Raw genomic sequence first — 20,194 nt, 5'->3', positions numbered from 1 at the left:
AAAAAAACAAACAGACAACAAAGCTTGATTGAGGATTTTATTGTTTAAGTATATGCATTAACATGCACATTATAAAGCAAATAATTAGGAAATATATACTTTTCGAAATAGCATACGCTGATTTTGACCAAGTTAAAAAATAGACCTGGTAATCGTCTTCAAATAATAATATAAAGCTCACTGGAATTTCAATTTTTTTTCATTCACATAAATGAGGTGGGAATTTCCTGCAGCTGCTGAACACAGAAGTAGTTTAGTTCACCTCATTCAGATGTTTATGCTGCAACTTGGTTTGGGTTTATTGCCTCTACCGACTCTGAGACTTTGGCTACTTAAGAGAAACGTTCTCCACACTTTTTGGTGGTAAGATTTAAAGTAATGCCCCAAACTAGATTTCACTCCACTGATGCATTGTCGGCTCAGCTGGTGTCTTTTTTTTTTTTTTTTTACTTAATGGACTGAAGTCATACTGTATTAAAGTGGATTTAATGGAAAACCTTTTCATATTTGTCATTTTCTTATGATTTTTATGTTTATCATTTGAAGACACAAAGAACGAGGAAATGAAAGTAAAAAATAAAAACAGAATACAAAGGATTCCTCCCCTTGAAAAGGCACTGTGGGTCCAACAGATATCAAATACAAAATTATTTGCATCAATCATTAAGAAAAGACCGGCGGTCTGATTAAAAAAAATTATATTTTGATTCCGATGTTAATAAGGGAGAATCAAAGTTATAACATTACTGTACATTCATTAGTGAATATTAAACCACTGACAGATGTATGTGCTCTAACACTAAAGAAGAGTTTCTCGTGGAACAAGAAACAGTTTTTTGGAAATAAGTCTAGATGTGGTTCTTTGATCGGACACATCTTGAAAGCTTTATTTTCTTATTGCAAATACATGTCGCTTGGACAGAGTTCCAGTTTAAGGTATGTTCAAGAAATGCTACACTACTATAAAGACGGGTTTGTGTTTTGCATTTCTCAGTTTAAAAGGAATAATGTAACTGGTATTTTTTTTAATACGCCTCTCAAATTAATTGAAATACTTAAAATGTCTGTGAAAAATAAATGTAGTGAAATATTGGTTACATTTGCAACCACAAATATTTTTTACCTCTTCAGAGTCTAAGAACTAACTTCAAATAAGTCTTTCAACTTAATTCCCGCCCGATTTTACTCAAAACCACTTTTACTGGACCCAACAAAGGGCTTTAACATTAAAAACCAACTTTCCCAAAATGGAAAATAAAGCAAAAACATAGACCAAGAACATATGAGTCACATTTTAAAACAAAAGCAATAATAATAATCACTTCTTTATAGATGATTATGGAAAAAATACAATATGCTACTGTACGGACTGGTCCCGCTCAGGTTGAGGTTTAGAGCCTCGAGTTGACAGAGGGTCGAACGATCCTTTAACCTGTGGTGTTTCTCACCATTAAGAAGTCACAGAATGAAGCGGTGGCACAGCGGTGGACCACAGTGATGGCGTCTCCCTCCCTGATTCAAGCAAAATACCCTGGAGGGAATCAGACTTTTGCAGGTGTGACGAAGGAGAAAAGCCGGTGATGTTTTATTTATAATAGCAGCTCAGTTTACTTTTGAAAGGAATATCAGATGTTTGACTTGCTCTGCAGCTTTTCTTCCAGGTATGAGAAAGGGGTAATAAGCTGGATTCAGACAATAATTCAGGGAATAGCTGGGTAGATTAACCGCCTCCTGTAGTATCTCACCACCCTGATAACCTGCTTCTCACCTGTCCACATACATTCAGCCCTACCTCCTATAGGCCGTGCTGCCCCAGCTTCACACACCGTGCCTCTAAATGGCACTAAACCACCTGCTTTGACTTGACTGTGCTCCTGCTCACTTGGTTATTCACAAATCTCTCTCCACCTCAAAAGTCTCACATTCACGTCATATTCCAAAATATCGTATTACATTAAACTCGCCCACCAGCTTCCAAAGAAGAATCGGCTGCTTCGGTTTTTAAGAGTGAAATTAGGTGATAAGGCTGATAACTGAGCGAGCAGCGGTGACCCGGCCTCAGATATCTGTTTGTACACAGTGATTCCTCGTCGGGCTCTCAGGCTCTGCTGCAGTGTTGTTGCTGCCCTCGGTCGCGCTCTCTTCCACCTCCGGGTCCGCGGTGGCACCAACGTTCTCCTCGCTGATGTACAGAAACGTCCCGCTGCTTCCCTCTTTTGGCGAAGCGGGTGGAGAAGCGGACAGCAGGCGGTGGGTGAAGGCCACGTGGTTGCTCTGAGAGGGACAGTGCTCCAGGCGGTCGTTCTCCACCTCAGGCATGGGCGGGAGGGCGACGTCGATGAAGGCGGCGGCAGCGGCGAGATGAGCGTGGGGGTCCATGGGGGCGGAGCAGAGGGGATGGGCTGGTCTTGAGGTTTCGAGGTCTGAGCAGCTGAGCTCGGACGAGAAGTGGCTGCAGTGCGAGTCGGCCACCGAGGGCAGGCTGCCGCTCAGGGATGGGGAATCGAACTCAGAGGAATTGATGCTGCGCCGCTCCAGGAGCTGAGCATCCATATCTCCTTGCATTTCATTCATTCTTCTTTCTGCTTTGCTGCCGCTGGCTCTTTTCCAGAGCTTCCCTTTGCTCTTTTTGCCCCCCGACATGGAGGGCTCCTTCATCCAGGGAGGTGAGGGGCAGCTGTGGTTGTCTTGCTGAGCGCAGCAGCAGGTGGAGGGACATGAACACGGGCCACCGCCAGCTCCTTTGAGACCAGCCGCGCTACTGCTACAGCTAGTGTCATCCAGGCTGCTGCTGGCGCTGGAGTGTCTCAGCTTCTCCTGCTTGGACTCCACGTCGGCCTGAACCTCCAGACTATTGTCTCTGCAAAATAAAACCACTCACATTTAACCAACAGTATTATAATGTTATTTTTGTGACACTGTGATAACTTCCTGCTTGTAGGAGGAATGTTTTTTCTGTTCCGACTACCGACCTTTCCAGAGGCATGTAGGCACTGAGGATGGATCCTGCCATGGCCTTGGTGCTGGCGTTGTCACTGATCGTCCCGAGGCTGACGGTGGCCGACTCGCCGCTCAGACTGCAGCGCTCCTTCTGCACGTCAGCCTGCACCTCCATCCTGGAGAGGGAACAAAGCAAGTCATAGCACGAGACACCAACATGAACTCAAGTGAAATATGATAGAACGACAATGTATGAGTTACTTATGTTTCCTTTACCCCTTTCTTTCTTTTCAACATTTAAATGATGTATTGTTCTATTTGTCTATGACTTGTATTATTGTTCTTGTTGTCTTTGCTGTTTTGTTTCCTTGTATTTAATATGCTGTCCCTCTGAAGCACTTGTAACGGCTATTTTTTTTAAGTTTAAAAAAAATCCTAAATCCACCTGCATGAAATAAGTCATGATAACATTTGTTTGGATCAAAATCAAGCAAATTTGTATTATTCACTGAATTTCCGTGGCTGTAATTTAAACCATAAGAAGTTATAACAAAGACCTTGAAGTTGAGTCCCTCACCTGTTGTAGCAGCTGCCCGACAGGCTGCCAGTGATGCTGGTCCCGGCGAGCGCTGTGGTGCTGGCGTTGTCGCTCATGTTGTCCCGCTGGGCCGAGCTCATGCCGCAGCGCTCCATGTGGCTCCCGCTGACGCTGAGGCTCAGGCCCGTCAGGCCGCCGACGCTCGCACCATCGCCGAGGCTCGGGTTGTTGAGCCGCGTCTCTGCCACCGAGGTCGTGTCTGTGGAGGAAAGAAGGGAGAAGGGATTTAGTAATTTCATTGAATTTACAGACGAGTTTATCTGATAAAACTTCAAATATGATCCCTGATCAAAGCATGACACCACATGACAAAACAATGAATTGCTGTAGAAATCTAAAGTATCTTTGTATTCAGTGAAGCAGAAGATAAATTGAGTTTATTATTTTAATTTTACTTTCACAGGCTTTACATAGAATCCTGAAACAACAGATTGATCAATTCTAAGGTGTGAATAAGTGCCGCTCTGTCTCACACCTCCCTGCTGTCATGTGGATTTTTAATTATCATTCAGGAAAGCTGTGAGAAACATGGTCCCTTTCCTCCAGCACCTACGGGGTGAGAAAGGAGGGCTCGACCTCACACAGCCGTCAGGTTGATGCTGACAAACAAACACACACTTGACAGGAGAAACCACTGACACTGCACCGGTCGTTTCACACATCACACAACTCCCAACACTTATCGGCTTCTCACATCAACAGTGCCGGCATTTTGTGGGCTATGAATAATCTGCATGAGCAGACAAAGGGCGTTGACACAAGTGTGCTTCTTCCTGCCAAAACAAAACGCATACCAAACCTCCTGGTCACTAAAAACTCTTGGTGTTTTCCAGATACTCCGGTTCTATTTTAGACCTTAAGAAAAAGGTCACATGCACCAGGCTACAGGAACTACACGTTTATGAATGAAAGAGAACAACTACATATAGAAACAGATCATTATTAACCTTCCTGTGTTTGTAATTTTATTTCCACCTAAGATGTTTTGTTGGCATATATTTGGCAGCCTCACTAGATCACTTCCATCTCGTCGGTTTACCAGCAGACGTACCTGTGGCTGCAGCTCCACTGCCGATGTTGTCATTTTCGTCATCGAACTCGATTCGCACCCCTTTGCCGCTGCCAGCGGACACTCCACAGCCGCCGCTCCGACACAGTGAGATGGGAACCACTCCGTAGACATAAGCCAGCATGATGGGAACCCCGATGCCTACACATCACAACATTAACACTCAAGTTAACAGCAGAAGTTTCCTTGTGAGTCAGTGACATGTTCCTCAACAAACACTAAAAACATTTCACATTTTTAGAAAGATGACTTGTGACAATTCAATTCAAAAGCCCCAGGTGAAGCTTTTCCACAGTGTTCACTTTCTACTACTGAGCCACCGAGAAAACAAAACCCTGTAAATAATTCATGTGTAGCTGAGAAACAGATGGTGGAGAAAAACCAGAGGGAGAAGAGAGAGAGAGAACAAAAACACTTCTTTCTTACCGACAGTGACGGCAGCGACCACAGGCGACACGATCACAGACAGCGTCACACCGCCTGCGATCACCAGGTTCCTCTTGTGCTTGGAGATGTCCTTGCCCTCATAGCGGTTATGGATCTGAGGGGAGGAAACGTGTTTATTGCCTTAAAGGGTTCAATCACAAAATGAGACGATGCGACTGCGAAACAACAAAAGATCACATTGTCCATGTCGTTAAAAAGCAATTTGTTCCTCACGTCTTAAAACTGATATATGGCTTCATAACAACCTGGATTAGATTATATACATTTTATTCAATGATGAATCTCTCCAGAATCACATCTGCCATGTTGAACAGGTTCACATGTTTCTTTCTTTCATCAAATTGCAATGAAAGCAATCTCACAATGTGATTCACACCTGTTGATGTTGTTTTAGTTAAGATTTAAAAAAAATATATTGTTATGGTTATCGATCTTGGTGTGGATTGGCCTTTAGTCAACCGATCTGTTTCAGTGATTTCACATCTCTTTGTTTTCAGCATTTAGTTTATTTTCTACCCTGCCTGCCTCTCCTTTACACATTATCAGAAAAAAAGTAATCTCTTTCTTTCCTCCATCTATCTTTAGGTTTAAGTCAAACAAGCATCAAGTACATAAAACAGACAAACGTGTCCACAATCAACTCTACAAGTACAATTGTACCTTCTGTTCATCTATTATATGTTATCCCTACGCTGTCTGGAGGTAGCTCTCACCTTCCTGCCCACATAGACTGGGATGCCAATGATCATTGCGGGGATGGCGATGCCGGCAATAAGGGCGATACCCACAGGAGCTCCGACCAGTGTGCCGAGCTGCCACAGAATCTTCTTCTTTCTGCTCCAGGGCTTCTTTCCCCAGAAGGTGCAGCCTGACGGACTGAGAGGATGGAGAGAGAGAAAGAGAGATTATTTATCGGGGGAAACTGAGACCAAAATCCAGGCACGTGTTAGAGAGTATATTATACACTAAAACGATAATAACTTAAACTAATGTAAAATAAGTATAATGTCAGCTGAAACACAGAAAGGAAGCAAAGCAGTTAAAGAGCAGTTTTCATCGACTTTATGTTTGTGTCACCTTAAATAGTGCAGGTCAGAGATCTCCTTCATGCAGAGCCAGCAAAACTCACAACCGCATACAGCACAGGTCATGTGATTACAGCTCCCATCATTCATCTTGATGATGTAGGCGGCGCACCGAGGACATGGCTTGATGTCATCACCTGGAGGAGGGTGATAGAGGTGAAACCTTAAATCTAGGACTATGAGAATAAAAGAAATTGTGATGGGTGAGCTGAAGGTGCAGATGCGCGTGACCATTTTTTTTGTGTGTAAATTCCTAAGAGCTGTCCGTGTTAGTCCATGTGCAAATTTGCATTAAGGCCTTTATTTCTAAACTACCTGCGGCTCCGCTCTCCTGGCTGTAGCTGAGGGACGAGGACCGGAAACTCCTCAGCCGGAGGTGCTGGGCCCGCTGCTGCCGTGCCGAGTCACACGTCTGGTTGGGATGCCACAGCTGTTTGCAGTGGTAGCAGAACTCTGTCCCGCAGCCCTCACGTCCACAGGTGATCTTTGGGCAGCTGGCACAGCCAAACGCAATGACTGCATAACTGAGAGAGGAACAGCACAGACAATGTGGTTTTTTAGATAGTTGCCAGTAGGAGCGCAATGGGTGTAGTAGTGCAGCACAACACTAGGGGTCAGCAGGAACAGTGCAGGAGAATTAAACTGGGTGGGTAAAATGTCTTAAGTGCATAAATACAAGATTTCACAGTTGGTGACATGAACATCGTCAGGAATGTGTTGGCTACGTAAACACAGGAAATTAGCTGCTACATACTTTCCATGATGATATCACCTATAAGCTCTGTTACAGTAAATCAATTAGGGCACAATCACTCCTGCATGAGCGCAAGTCACCATGGTGTCTTTCATCAATCATTGCAGCAACACCCAATTGAAAAGCTGTTATTGAAAACTGTACAGCAGGACGGAGCTGAGGGAATTTCCAATAACTGGTTTATTATTGTGAGCATACAACTCTAACGCAGCTTGACAAACAGGTACCACAAATTGCAGCTGTCATTCATGACATCACACTGTTATTGCTTCAAATAAATGGCCTTATTATTTTTTGAATAGTTAGTAAAATGATAGGCAGGACTGTGACCCGTAAAGCGACTTGCTTGAATGGTTTCGATAAATGAGACATTAAGAGGTATGTTGTTAAAACCACAGATACTGTGGGAAGGACTGAGGAGCACCTGGTCTATTAATATAATATGTTTGTATATATATGACAACCTCAGCTAAACCCTGTGACTGTTGTGGCCATTCGGGCTCCCACAGCGGAGGCATCATGGGAGAATTAGAACCAGGCAATAAGGAAAAACAAACACTTGTGGACGGATAATGTGGACAATTTGTTACGGTTCTATAGTGAGACAGTGGCCCAGTGTGTGAGTGTGTATGAAACTGCTTATTCAAGTCAACACAAACGCCCTGGTCAAGATTTACGACAACTAGAAATGATGGTATCAGCTGACACTCACACACTCACACACCACGTCTGTTGGTTCATCTACACACTTACATGTACCTACAGCTTCTAACTGGGAAAGATCTTAGTTCAAATGAGATAAGCATTTAATCAGATAGACATGCTCAGGTGATACTAGACAAGCAACAGTGAGTTACTGAAACAGAACCGGTCAGTGTGTGTCAGCAGTGACTCAGAATCAATATTAGAAAAAACATGACCCATCGTGACCTCCCTTCTGTCAATAACAGGTTTGGCTCATGCATTTTGTCAAATTTCCTATAAAAGCATACAAGCTGGATTATACTTTTCTGAAGGAGTGAAAACTCGAGCACTCGAGACAAAGTGTCTTCCTTCCTCTGTAACAAATGAATTAAACAAAAGTAAGCTTGGAGTACATAAAATGCTCTGATAGCTATTAATTAAAAGTAATATAATAGTTATTCATCATATATTTTTTGGTTTTCTTGGTTTCTGGTATCAGCACTGATCAGGTTACTCAACATAACCTCTTCTTATCTTGTCTTATTTATTTATTTTTTGTTAATAATAAATTGTAATTTCAAGGTGCCCACCCTGCTATATTACAGTCAACAGTCCAGTTGAGGGGATGTTGTGTGTGCAGAAGCTAAACAACATTGCGTACAGACAGTTTGCAGACAGTCTGCAGTCACACCTCGGTGAAGCAAACTGTTGCCAAATGGTGTTTGACAGTTGTAACTGGCTGGGAGAGATTCCAAGTCGACCTTTTGCTGTTAAAACCATCTCACATATATTTCAGTGTAACAACACATTTCTGTTAATCGCCACAGCAAAGTCAGGACTTCCCTGTGCATGGATAGGATTTCTTTCCTCATGCAGAGGATTCTTGGGAGTTAATATCCGCAGAGCTGAACAACAAAGGCCAAAAACTTGCGAGTGCAATTACACGATAATCATCAGCGAGAGCGTTCGGCTGTGGAGAGTGTGGCGGGGAGCCAGAGCTGAACCGGGTGGAGGAATAGAGCAAGAAGTGCTGGAACAGGCTTATGAAAGAGCCATTCTTCGAACAGACAGGGTCAGCAGTGTTGATGAGACAAAGCCATGAGAGGGAGTGAAGGGTAAAACCATTTCTGAATTCAGCCATCATTAAGACAGGGAAAGGGCGCGACTGAACCACAACGCTGATGATTACATATGAAGTGTTAATCAAACCAGTCCAACAAGCGCCTGCGGTAAAAACCACAGACGGGTGCGAGTGTGGATGAGCAGCACAAGTACACGGGGCAATGAGCGACATGAAGCAGAGTGACCTACTGAGCAGGGACAGTGTTATATCAAGCCTCAGCTGGGAACGCTCTGAGCAAACTTCTGCTTCTCTACCAAACACACATGACCCCGAGGTGACCCTCAGCTCCACCGTCACCTGCATGTGACAGGGTCTAAGTTCCAAATAAATCATCTCTAACTGAAAGTAACAAGCGAGTCAATTGTGTATTTTTTATAAAGTGTCTAAGAGAATCTTTGCAGAAATTCATTTATCCATCCGTCCATCGACAACCATTCACACACACACATTCACTCCTTCAGACTATATCGAGTCTCTGATTAACCGAACCCCAATCTGTCTTCGGAACCTAATTTGGTAAATATACTTATTTATGTCGTGTTTGATTGTTCTACAATTTTAAAATGTATTCATATTATTCAAACTGCGTCTGAGTCCCTATTCACTGGTAAATATACTTTTGTATTTAAAATCCCTCAACATTCTATTAGTAGCACTAAAATGACATAGTGTGACGACATCGCTTTATCAGTCGCTCGCTGATCTTTTTCGGGATGACTCATTCGGCTGACAGAATACACGGCTCTCTCACTTCTACGAGTTATTTTTAACTTGCGCATCAATGCAGAAGCCTGGGTGAGCTTCAAAAGGACAGATTACAGCCTTTGAGTTTCCTTGATGCTGCTGCTTACTGTTATTTTGGGACCCGTGTGTTGGTTATATCAGATCATCAAGCATGAGGTAACCGCAAAAAGAGATTCTGAAATGTGACGATTTTGTGGAAATAATCTCAGAGACCTGAAACCTTCATGGCAGATGGGATCAAATAGATTCAATAATTGTTGTACGTTTTGTTGCTTTGCGTTGTTCAATTAAATATGTGCTTTTGTAAGTAGATATCAGGTTGTTCAAATATGTTCGTCACTGAGTGGACTTTGCAATCCCATTTGCTTACCCACAGTCCGGGGCAGGACACCAGCGGCAGTCAGGCTCACCCACGAGCCACCGCCGCAGCATGAACTCCTCATACTTCTCCATGAGGGCTCTGTCTCCCAGGATCATGCGGATGTCATGAGGATTGAAGCGCTCTGCACACTCGGGGCAGCTGATGTTGACGCGAGACTCTGAGATCTCAATGCGCAGGTACTGTCGCAGGCAGTCCGCACAGGAGCGATGGGGACAGGTCATGATGTCGGGGAAGCGGTCGCGTACATGGCGCAGCAGGCACAGGGGGCACTCCAGGTGCTCCGATATTGACACTGATGAAGTCGACGCTACGCCCGGTAAAGAGTGTTCTGAGGTTTTGTCTTGGAAGGTCTCTGACTGCACAACTTCAGTGCTGACAACGGGGTCCACTCCAGATCCAGTCTGCAGAGGCCTGGGTTTGAACTTGGGGTCGCTGGTTGGACGCCGCCGCCGACCAAACAGCGCGTGTAGGGACAGACGGCGCTTCTTGGGGGTCTTTCTAATCGAAGGGAGGCTGACAGAGGAGGTGGCCGATTGAAGATCTCGCTCGGAGCCTGTGCTGCCATGATGTTGCTGGTGCAGGCTGCTCATCGTGCAAGAAGGGGCTGTGTTGGTGTTAGCACCGGAAATTACCACATCAGGAGAGGAGATGAGGCAGAGCGGAGGGGGGAGAGGGATTGGGTTTGAAGGAACAGGGTGATTGGGGAAGGGAGCGGGGCAGCTGTTAGCTAGGACATTGCGGCTTGAGGCTAGTATAGGAGGTTTTGAGGATCGTGGTGCTGTCTGTCCCAGGTCTAAACCACAGTGATACAGGGGCGAGGATGTAGATTTTCAGATATGGGACATCAACCTGAGAGAAACAGAAGAACAACAGGAAATAAGGTACCGAACCACAGCTGAATGCATTCACTTTTAATGTGCTGCTGCAAAAACAGAAACATTTGCAAGCAAAATGCAAAACCTGTTCTTCAGGAAGCAAAGCCACTTTCTCCTGGGGAAACGACAGTTAAGATATAAAGCAAGAACATCCCTTGAATTAGGTTTTGCAGAGTGAAGACAATTTAATCAGGCATGCCTCACATGTACGCATAATAGCCTGCTTGCATACACAACTGCAGGCTTTCCCCAGAGTGTGCATTGGTCAAGTGTTGGACAAAACAAGTCCAAATCTTCCACGATAGAACTCAGATGTGGCCACAGCTGTTGGGCCGCACCTCGACAGTCAAGTGCTCCCACATGTTCGTATTTTACGATGTGAACAACTTCAGGATAACTCATCACTTGCGAGGGCAGAGTTTCTGTAGTGCAGACATACATCCACATACGAGGGAGGGACCTTCAAGTATTGACGTACAAGTTCCCGGCATTTCAGAAAGGGACACAACCTCGGATTTCAACAGTGACACTGTGTGCTGCCGCCATAATGTACAAAGGGCAGTATATGTGCGTTTAATCAGGTTAACCTGTCAACAGGATAAATAGATTTTAGTCTCAGTAGCCAATAAGACAACTGAACAGAGGAAAGTGTGTTTTCAAGGTTTTGAAAACACACTTTCAAAACCTTGAAAACAAGGTTTTGAAAGTGTGACCAGACAGATGTTGAAAAGAAATTGCATCACCGTTTTTACAACGCAAAGATTCCAGTTGTAAAAAAAACAAATGCTTGACACATGTAACCTATGACAGACTTTACTTTAAATACCGGTTTGTTTTTTGAGGCCAGTTCGAAACATTCAATGTATGTTTAGTATGTCCACTTTGTCCGACTTCTCTCTCTGCTTGTGTGTGCACCAAGGAAACCAAGACGTGACAAATTAACAAGACGACAGTAAATCTCCACAGGGGCAGCGATCTCGCAAAGGCTCAGTCTAACAGCTAAGAACCTGTCTGACTGGCTGCGGTTCTTCTTTCCTCGTGATGACCAGCAGGCAGCGGTTTTATTGCAGCTACTTCTGTGTTAAGAGGGTTTTTTTTTCCATTAAAGAATTTCTCAGCCAGTTTTGTGTCTGGCCTGGACATTTCATAAAGCTGAATGTCCTTCCTCTTCGATGTCATCCAAATAAGTTGGATAGGTTATCCTTGATTGATCCTAAACGAGGAGATTGTAGTTATAGTAGCTCAAGGGCAGAATAGATACATGTAAAAAAAATAGAAGAAAAGAATAGAATAACAGAGCTAGTTGTTTATTTGTTTTTTTCTGTCAAGCAGTGATCAGTTACCCCAGGATCTTATATCAAGTGGTCACTTCATGTGCACTCGAGTGTCCATCTGATGCTGGTTGTAAAATGCAATCCATCTAAACTGGCTCTTGACACATTTGAGAAGCTCTAAATATGTTCTCCAGCATAAAAAGGATGATATCTTTACTGATACTGTAACATCTTTTGATTTTACGCCCAAACTTCTTCCGTGAACAACGAAAACGAAAGCAATAGCCTCGTCGTTCCAAAAGCCTTGGAGGAATGTGCATAGTTAACTGTGTTCTAAAGATAAACATGAATTAAAAGCCTGTCAACCATAATTGCATCTCATCGAGCCATTAGCGCTGAAGCCAAGTGGTAAAGAATAGTTTTTTAAATGGCTCGGAAAGTCATCTTCATACAATACTTGGGTGTGGTCGGCCATCTTTTGTCCTGGAAAGATCACAGTGAGTATGTCAACATAGTGTCTGAAGTCATTTAAAGTGAGTGGACAAATCCTTTTGTTTAGTTTTTTACTTTTTTCATAAAGTACTGTAGTACTGCGTGGCACAAGTACTTTGAAGTCGAAACTGCTCCGCGAAAAAAAACAAAAAGCTGGACAAAGACTTTTTGGAAAACCCCTTGAAACACTATGACTCAGGACTCCACAGTCACATTTGTTGGCTGGTGAATAATCGTTAAACAATGTTAGACTGAAGCACATTTTGTTCACCAGTTGATCCTAAAAGTACCTAGAAGGCCACTTTGGAGAATGTGTTCCTCCGCCAAGGCTAATGCTCTATCATGCCATACTAAACAAAGTGAAGTAAATGACTGGAGCCACTTCGGCTCTGGCTTTTGAGGATGTTATGTGATGCTACATGTATGTATCCTTAGTTTGTCTCAAGCTGTAAATGGAGCTGCTTCTGTGATACCAGACAAACTTTACATGTGTCAGACAATAAAGTATTATCAATCACTTAATCATTTAACTCGAGTTGTATCAGGGCCCTGAGCCAAGCTCCCTGGGGCAAACAAAAAGTCCCAATACCGGAGTTTCCCTTAGGAGAAGGAATATTGATGAAAATCTCAGTTCATCTATCAGAGTTTATACCATAGACACCGAGGGCTAAATCAAGTTCCTGGGGGATTCGACTCCTAAAAGAAAAACATCCCTGCTCGGGAAGCTGTACTTTCTTAAGTCTCATGAACTTCCTGATTTGGCTTCTAGCACTGAATGTCAACTGCCTGTTTTCTCTCTGCGCTGTTACATGTCTGCAAACACTTAGTTTTGCTTTTAGTTTATGCCCAGCAATAATCAAAATGAATCAGCCTGAGTTTTTAGACCCGATGAACCAGAAGTTCAGGCTTTGTTGTTCTTTTCTGCATTGCACAAAAATGATTGTGCTTGTAATACGTCAGCCAACTAAGTTGTTCTAATATCCACACGACTTCAGCCCCGCTGTGGAAACACAAATCAACATGTGCTGGAGGAACTTTCACCCGAGGGAAATGAAGAGGTCATTGTTTCTCAGGACATTAAATGTTCCTGGATCTTTTGGGGGGAAACCACCTTCCATGTCATTTAGCTGACGCTTTTGTCCAAAGCGACTTACATTTTTAGTACACTCAACATTTATGAGGGGTCATTTAGGGGTTCAGTATCTTGCTAAGGACACTTAGGGATGATGATGGGAAAGAGTGGGATTCGAACCAGCAACCTTCTTGTTGCAGAGCACCCGCTCTATCCCCTAGGCCACGCTCTCCGCACATTGTGCCTCATGGTGGAGACAAGACGCCTGTAAACCTGTATGAGATGGGATCTTCAGATTATCAGGTAACATCTTTAATCTTTAAACACCTTCAGTCAAGTAGAATGATCTCAACAATCTACACTTGAGTGCCCCGGCTCTGAGCTGTATCATGACCACGGAAACCCAGAGGATGCTTGGGTTGGTGAGGCATGAAGATAACTTTGCAGTATGATGGCCTCACACTATAATTCCACATCATATCAAAGCTCATCATAAAAGTCCAAACCCCCAAATCACGTGCATGAGAGGAAACTTTAACAAGACTGAGGAGCAATTTCAAGCAACCCACAAGTCGATGTGAAATTACACTCCCCAGGAGTAATTAAACTGGAAAAGCCTCAGCTCTGTACTGACTGAGAATGAGTGAGTGGGACTTTCCATGTGACTGAGGTCAGTGTGTGATTGTGTTTTTGTGTGTGTATGCACATGCATGTAATCAAGTTCTAAGGCTTAGGGGCAATCACTTGCAACCACAGCTCACACACTGGGATGTTGTCCCGGTTCCTGAGACAACCACAGAGCACGAAGCCTACCACGGCAGACAGGTTTCAACCTTCCGTCAGCTCTACAAAGAGTTTACATCAGCTGATGCTATTATCATGATTACCGTTGTAATATGATTCAAACCGGTGTTTGGCTTCTGGAGAAACGGGTCAATGCAAGGTCACCAAGTTAAGGTTTTTAGGAAGTCACACTATAATCTGTATGTCAAGAGGGATGAGGGAAAAATAGCAACAAAATGTGTCACCTGAGTCTAGAGTGGTAATGGTTTTAACAAGTTTAGCCCTGCAGACCACAGAGCAATAACATGTTGGCTCCGGCACGGCAATAAACAAAATTAATCCAGGTTACCATCGCCTTTAATTTCACAAAGTGACAATAAGGTGTATAACCACATTGCAATGGAACAATTTGTGAAGCAGGTATATGACTGCACACCGCTGCCTTGTTTCACGAGCACCATTTGTAATTTTTTGGGACTATTAATAAGCCATAAACAGAACATGCCTGTCTCCAAAAGAAACATCCTTTCCTGAATATTCACACTAACAATGTTGCTCGGAAAGGCTTATCATTTCCAAAGTAAACAGGAGAGCTGAAGCCTAAATAAAACAAGCTCACAGTGAAGACATAGCATCTGCATGTAATTTATTTCCGGTAAAAAATATATATATATATAACCTTCAGCTGACCTGAAACCGTCTCCTTGACGTTTAACACACAACAGTTAGATTTGTCATCTCTCAGTGTCATAGTAAATTAACAATAACAAGATGATATGGTTAAAATCAAGTAAAATGTTAAATTTCACAGTAAAATGAAAGTCATAGTGACACTTCAGTTGTTCATGTCGTAGTATAAAGGCCAGACTGTAAGCTTGGGGTACTTGTCTAACCTGGGTCCCTTGCGTTGGATGTAGAATGGAATTAAAATTACTACCTGTCCAAGACTAGTTCTTAATCCATGATATTTGAGAGTTAATAGAATCTGAAATATGCCTAAACTTTTGTTAATAAATAACTGTGACAAATACTATGCAGGAAATTTGATAGTTGATAGATAAACGTATCAGTGCTATCTGGTGGGAAGTCGATAAAGAAAAAAGCTGCTCTCCTGTTACTCAATGCTTCAGGCTAAATTTAGGTGACGGTGGGATTTATAATAAAAACTCGTAGTTTCAAAGAAATCGCTCGTGCAATGAGCGGCTTCCACGACTTCAAACCAGTCAAAGTATTCTTCTGCAAAGGGTTCATCACGTACACTAATTTCCGCTGACATTCCAGCTGGAGGACAGACTTCCTGATCATGACAATGCATCCAGTTATTACGACTATGTACAGAGGAAGAGCCAAGTGTCAACAAACAATTCCACTTTTTTTTTTACCTCATTTTGTTTATCTAGCTGTTATACTTCAGTCATTTTAAACTGTTACAATATTACAATGAACAAGTTCATACAGAATTACAAAGTTACTGTTAGACTGGCCTGCACTCATCAGGCCAACTTTCTGTCCGCGGGACATCGACACAACCAAGTAGCTTAATGAATCTCTGTTTAGTCTTTCATCTGTCAGCCACAGTATAATAATAAGGTGAGGTTGGACATGGTGGGGACAGGAGACAGTGGAGTGAATAACTCTGAGGCTGCTTTTAGCACTGTTTACTAAACAGTCCGATTTAGAGCCAACGGAGGAGGGTACTTTTCCACTGTATCTGGTACATTAGGATGAGGCAACAGTTTTATTCAAATGTCACTGACAATAATGGTGAGGATACAACTGATGATGCAAATGAATTGCTTGTGACAAAATGGTACTTCATATAAAAAAGCTAATTGAACATGAGGCTTTATTATTTTTCCAGATAAAAAAATAGACTGAGGTTTGTATGAGGAGATGCCAATTGCATTATATATATATATATTTATATGGCCAACTAATTGCAACAATTCTAAAATAAAAAATGTCTGCTCAGAGCAGCCGAGTCGCTCTGAACATATTGAGCTGACACGTCTTCTCTTTTAAAATGTTTGGCGGCTTCCGCAACACCGATGTTGTCTCAAGTTTATCACCCAGTGGAAAATGTTCCATCCAGTGGCATCCCTGTGGTCCACACTCAATGCAGACTTAGGTTGACTGTCCTCATCTTAACCAGAACCGTCAAGCCATTTAGAATAATGACTGCTTGCAGAAAACCACCGAACCAAATGGTAGATTAAATAAATTTTCAAGCAAGACAGAATGAGTAGTGGTGGGTGAATACACTCCATCCAGGGCTGTGCAAAAATAACGAAGCATTTATTACATCACGACCTGACCTCACTCGTTCACCCCACTCAGACCAGGACAGGCCATGACGCTCTCTTCTGCAACAGGCTTTCACCCCAAACAGCAGGGGAGTAGGAGGAAGATGGGGGGGGGGGGGGGGGGGTGTGATGGCGGTGACATCCCTGCCCTAGTCTGTGCTACATGGAGTGAAGAGACTCCAACAGCTATTCACAATTCACCAGCAGCGCTCGTCTCACGGCTTAATCAAGGCCACTGATTTTACAGTGTCTGGATTAAGTCAACTAGAAATTTTTAAGAGTTGTGTGGGAAACTGAAAAGAGCTTTTTGATCTTATTAGTCAGCTCGTGTCATGTTGAAATCGTCAAATCTTCAGTTGCCTTCGAGGCTGAGCAGCTGTTCATGTTCACTGATAGGTTTGCAAAAATGTCAAGATAACCACAAACTGTGAGAACACTTCTTCTTATTGGTCACACATAACAAAACCACACATATTTTACAGAACAATCGTAACTAAAGAATTCAAAAACAAAGTTTAAATGTCCGCTATGTGCTCCTGGGGCACAAATGTTTTCTAGCTCAATCAGTCAAAGTCTGACCGGCCCGAGCTTGTTGACTATTGCAAAAAAGCAAATGTTCGCTTCGAAAAACAGGTCATTGGTCTTGTATGTCGATGTCAGACGAATGACAGAGGAGCGTTTGATTGGCTATAATGGCAAAAACCATAATGGTGAACATCAGAGACATATGATTTTATATATATATATATATTTACTAATTGATTCTTAGACGTGAACATGTAGATGGAAAAAAAGATGTTTCATTATGAACTCGATGGCCCCTGCATAACTGGTCACCAAATTTAGTTCAGTAAACCATAAACTAGTTCAGGCTGAGAATGGGTAGCGGGTGATGGCTTAACTAACCAGTTCCTGGTAAAAATGATTAAACAGGAATTTAAATACAAAGTATTATAATCCTTGGCTGATATTGTAGTATATAAAGCAATATAAGTAATTATGCAATCTTTGAAAATGTCCTTTCTGCAGCAAAAACAAAAACACGGAATTAAGCAATGTGGTAAGAAATGAAGACACAGCAGTTACACTCGAATCCTAAAGTTGCACCAAACTTCTAAGCAGGAAGTTTCGTTTCAGTTCCATTGGCTGAGTGCGCGGCTGAGATTGGTCCAGTTAAACAGTAACAGGTTGTCAGCAGGAAACAAAGCACCGTGACTCATTGACAGAAAGCTTGGGTGAGGACGCCGTAGACAAATTAAGCAACAAAGCTGTAAAAGTCCCACAGTAAATACAGAGGGACTGTGCCCAGCGGTAGATACGATATCTACTCAGCAAAAACAATGTTGACTGTGCCATAAAAGTGACAACAGAGAGACACTGTCGGTCATTGTTCCCATTTGTCGAGGGATACCTGCGTTTAGCACCAGCACGAGTCAAACTCATTTAATGAAATATTAATGTTAGATGAAGCTCTTCCCCATTAAAAATGTAAATCAGCAATAACTGAATATATATCTGAGTGTAATTAACATTAAACATTTGTAACGTGCAATATTTGTAAACCATTACATGATTGTACTTTAACCACATATAATTATTGACAAATGCGTTAAAAGCTGCTAAGCAAATAAAAAAAAAAGGTAAGAATAAGAGAGTTGAGTTTCCCAGAGATTTATAAGAACAGATTAAAAAGGTTTGACTGTTTAACGTGTAACGAAGCTGATCCTTAAACTGGGTGTGCAAACAAACTGAAAACATGACGATATCGAGGATAAACTGCGTCTCAGGAAAAATAAAAAACCATCGACAGTTCAATGAGCTCCACCACACATACTGGTTTACGAGTAGTGACAGTAAAACAAACACTGAAGGAGAAGGCTGTTAAAAACAGAGAGACGTCATCTGATGCTGGGCACAGTCCCTCTCGCATTTTGTTTACACTTTCCACCTGGCTACACAGCTAGCCTGCTAAGCTAACCAGATTTGGCTAGCAGGGAGCTAAGTGAGCAACTTTAACTGCCCGGAGAGTTTCTCCTCTGACGAGCTGTGGCTTTTCGCCCCCTCGCTCGTCAGATGATTAAATCGACTGTCAAACACGACCCGAGTCTAAATTAACGGACACCTCACGTGAAGGGTAAACGCTGAGGGATTCCTGCCGCCCCCTGTAGTTCCAACGATGGGACTTTACAAGCTAACGATGCTAAAAGGCTGCTAGCCTCTCGTCAAGCCCCGCACAGGAGGAAGTTATCGTTTGTTGCCATCTCTTCACCAAACCAGGTTGACTTCTGGCTTCTAATGTCTTTTTCTGCACAGACACTCACCGTTCAGCTTCCAGCCGCTCGCACCGTGCGTCCCTACAGAGGAAGCTCCGCTGCCTCCATGCCTCCAGGAGCCCAGAGGAGAATGTGTCACAGGAAACTTCGCAGGACGAACTGACTACATTCCCCGACTGCTGCTGTGAAGGCGGAGAACTGTGGTGGCACGCGTGAGGGTTCCGGCTGGATTTTCACTGTAAAACACAAAGATACAGTGGAAAAACATGGATTTACTTTGCAATAAAACAAATGATTGCCATTATTATCCAATTTAAATTAATAGCTCCTACCAGTAAAATACACTTTTGTTTTGGCTTGTTCACAGTTTGGGATCAATGGTAGAAAAATAAATAAAAACATTGTAAACATCTTGTTGATGGGACCTCAGAGCCATAGTACAAAATAGACAAACAATCAAAATTACAAACAGTAAATTGGTACTTTGTTATCCTATCATTAATTTTACAGAAATTCACTTAAAGGATAGTATATAATAATTCATTCTTATGCTTTAAAGTGGCCATTTTCTGAAAATGTGGGCTCAATCAGAGTTCCATCAAAAATGTGCTTTAATTTGTTAAACTCAATCGGAACCTTTCCTCCTGAGAGAAACTGCTGACTTGACCAAGGTTTATCGCCTGCTTGATATACTGCCACCTTGTGTTCATTGCATGGTACTTCCTCATCCATAAAGGGACATGCACAACAGATTTCTTAATATTAAGAAGAACTTTAAAATGTGCAAAGGCTCATTAACGTTTTGGAAGAATTACTTTTACCAAAGTGCTGAATGAGCATCAATGTTTAAAATCTTCTGGATGTCCTCTGTAAAATGAATGGATTCAATCATATTTAAATATCAGTTTTGTATTTTAATAATCCAATTACCTGGGGTTTATCAAGGATTTGTTCATGATCATCTTTTAGAGAACTGATTTTCAATTGGTCTCAAAATCATTGTTGAAAATGCAGAACTCGCCTTCAAATTATGATACAATAGAAGGTGGAAAGTGGATAGATTGTTAGTTTAAGAATAACTTTGTGTAAGAGCAATAATAATAATAATAATAATAATAAAGAACAAAGGTGAAATCTGTCTCCTTTGCAAGTGTCGAAGTTTAAGACATCCAAGATTGCGAAAGTGAAATCTATCAACTTGGCAACTGTCTACTACATCGACATCAGAGATTCCTGGGATCTTTGACCACTGATGCTGTCACTCGCTCCCTTGAAGAAGGCTCCCAGCTTTCCGCT

General features: G+C 42.5%; 1 protein-coding gene and 1 long non-coding RNA gene across 2 annotated transcripts; one reads left to right on the top strand and one right to left on the bottom strand.

Annotated features, from left to right (window-relative positions):
• Positions 1–23: 23 nt before the first annotated feature.
• On the bottom strand, positions 24–19,077 carry rnf19a (ring finger protein 19A, RBR E3 ubiquitin protein ligase). The gene is made up of 10 exons (XM_062409761.1): positions 18,947–19,077; positions 9,815–10,675; positions 6,455–6,663; positions 6,132–6,276; positions 5,768–5,930; positions 5,034–5,148; positions 4,590–4,748; positions 3,518–3,737; positions 2,973–3,116; positions 24–2,860 (listed from the first exon to the last, which is right to left on the bottom strand). The coding sequence occupies exons 2-10, from the start codon at positions 10,414–10,416 to the stop codon at positions 2,059–2,061; spliced, it is 2,559 nt and encodes an 852-aa protein (XP_062265745.1). The 5' UTR covers positions 10,417–10,675; positions 18,947–19,077; the 3' UTR covers positions 24–2,058.
• Positions 10,632–12,989, top strand: LOC133972353 (uncharacterized). The gene is made up of 2 exons (XR_009924450.1): positions 10,632–10,707; positions 11,621–12,989. It is a non-coding gene; the product is annotated as an uncharacterized LOC133972353 (long non-coding RNA).
• Positions 19,078–20,194: the final 1,117 nt, after the last annotated feature.

The sequence above is a fragment of the Platichthys flesus genome, chromosome 17, assembly GCF_949316205.1.
Source record: "Platichthys flesus chromosome 17, fPlaFle2.1, whole genome shotgun sequence".
Lineage (NCBI taxonomy): Eukaryota > Metazoa > Chordata > Actinopteri > Pleuronectiformes > Pleuronectidae > Platichthys > Platichthys flesus.
Note: the sequence above shows the minus strand (reverse complement) of the source record. Positions and strands in the feature narration are given on the sequence as shown.

What these genes read in the sequence shown, in the direction of transcription:
- rnf19a (XM_062409761.1), bottom strand. Translation starts at nt 10,416, where the DNA reads ATGAGCAGCCTGCACCAGCAACATCATGGCAGCACAGGCTCCGAGCGA. An exon ending in CCAGGAGAGCGGAGCCGCAG is followed by an intron (nt 6,277 to 6,454) that starts GTAGTTTAGAAA and finishes ACCCTCCTCCAG; the next exon opens with GTGATGACATCAAGCCATGT. An exon ending in TCGGGCAGCTGCTACAACAG is followed by an intron (nt 3,117 to 3,517) that starts GTGAGGGACTCA and finishes TTCCCTCTCCAG; the next exon opens with GATGGAGGTGCAGGCTGACG.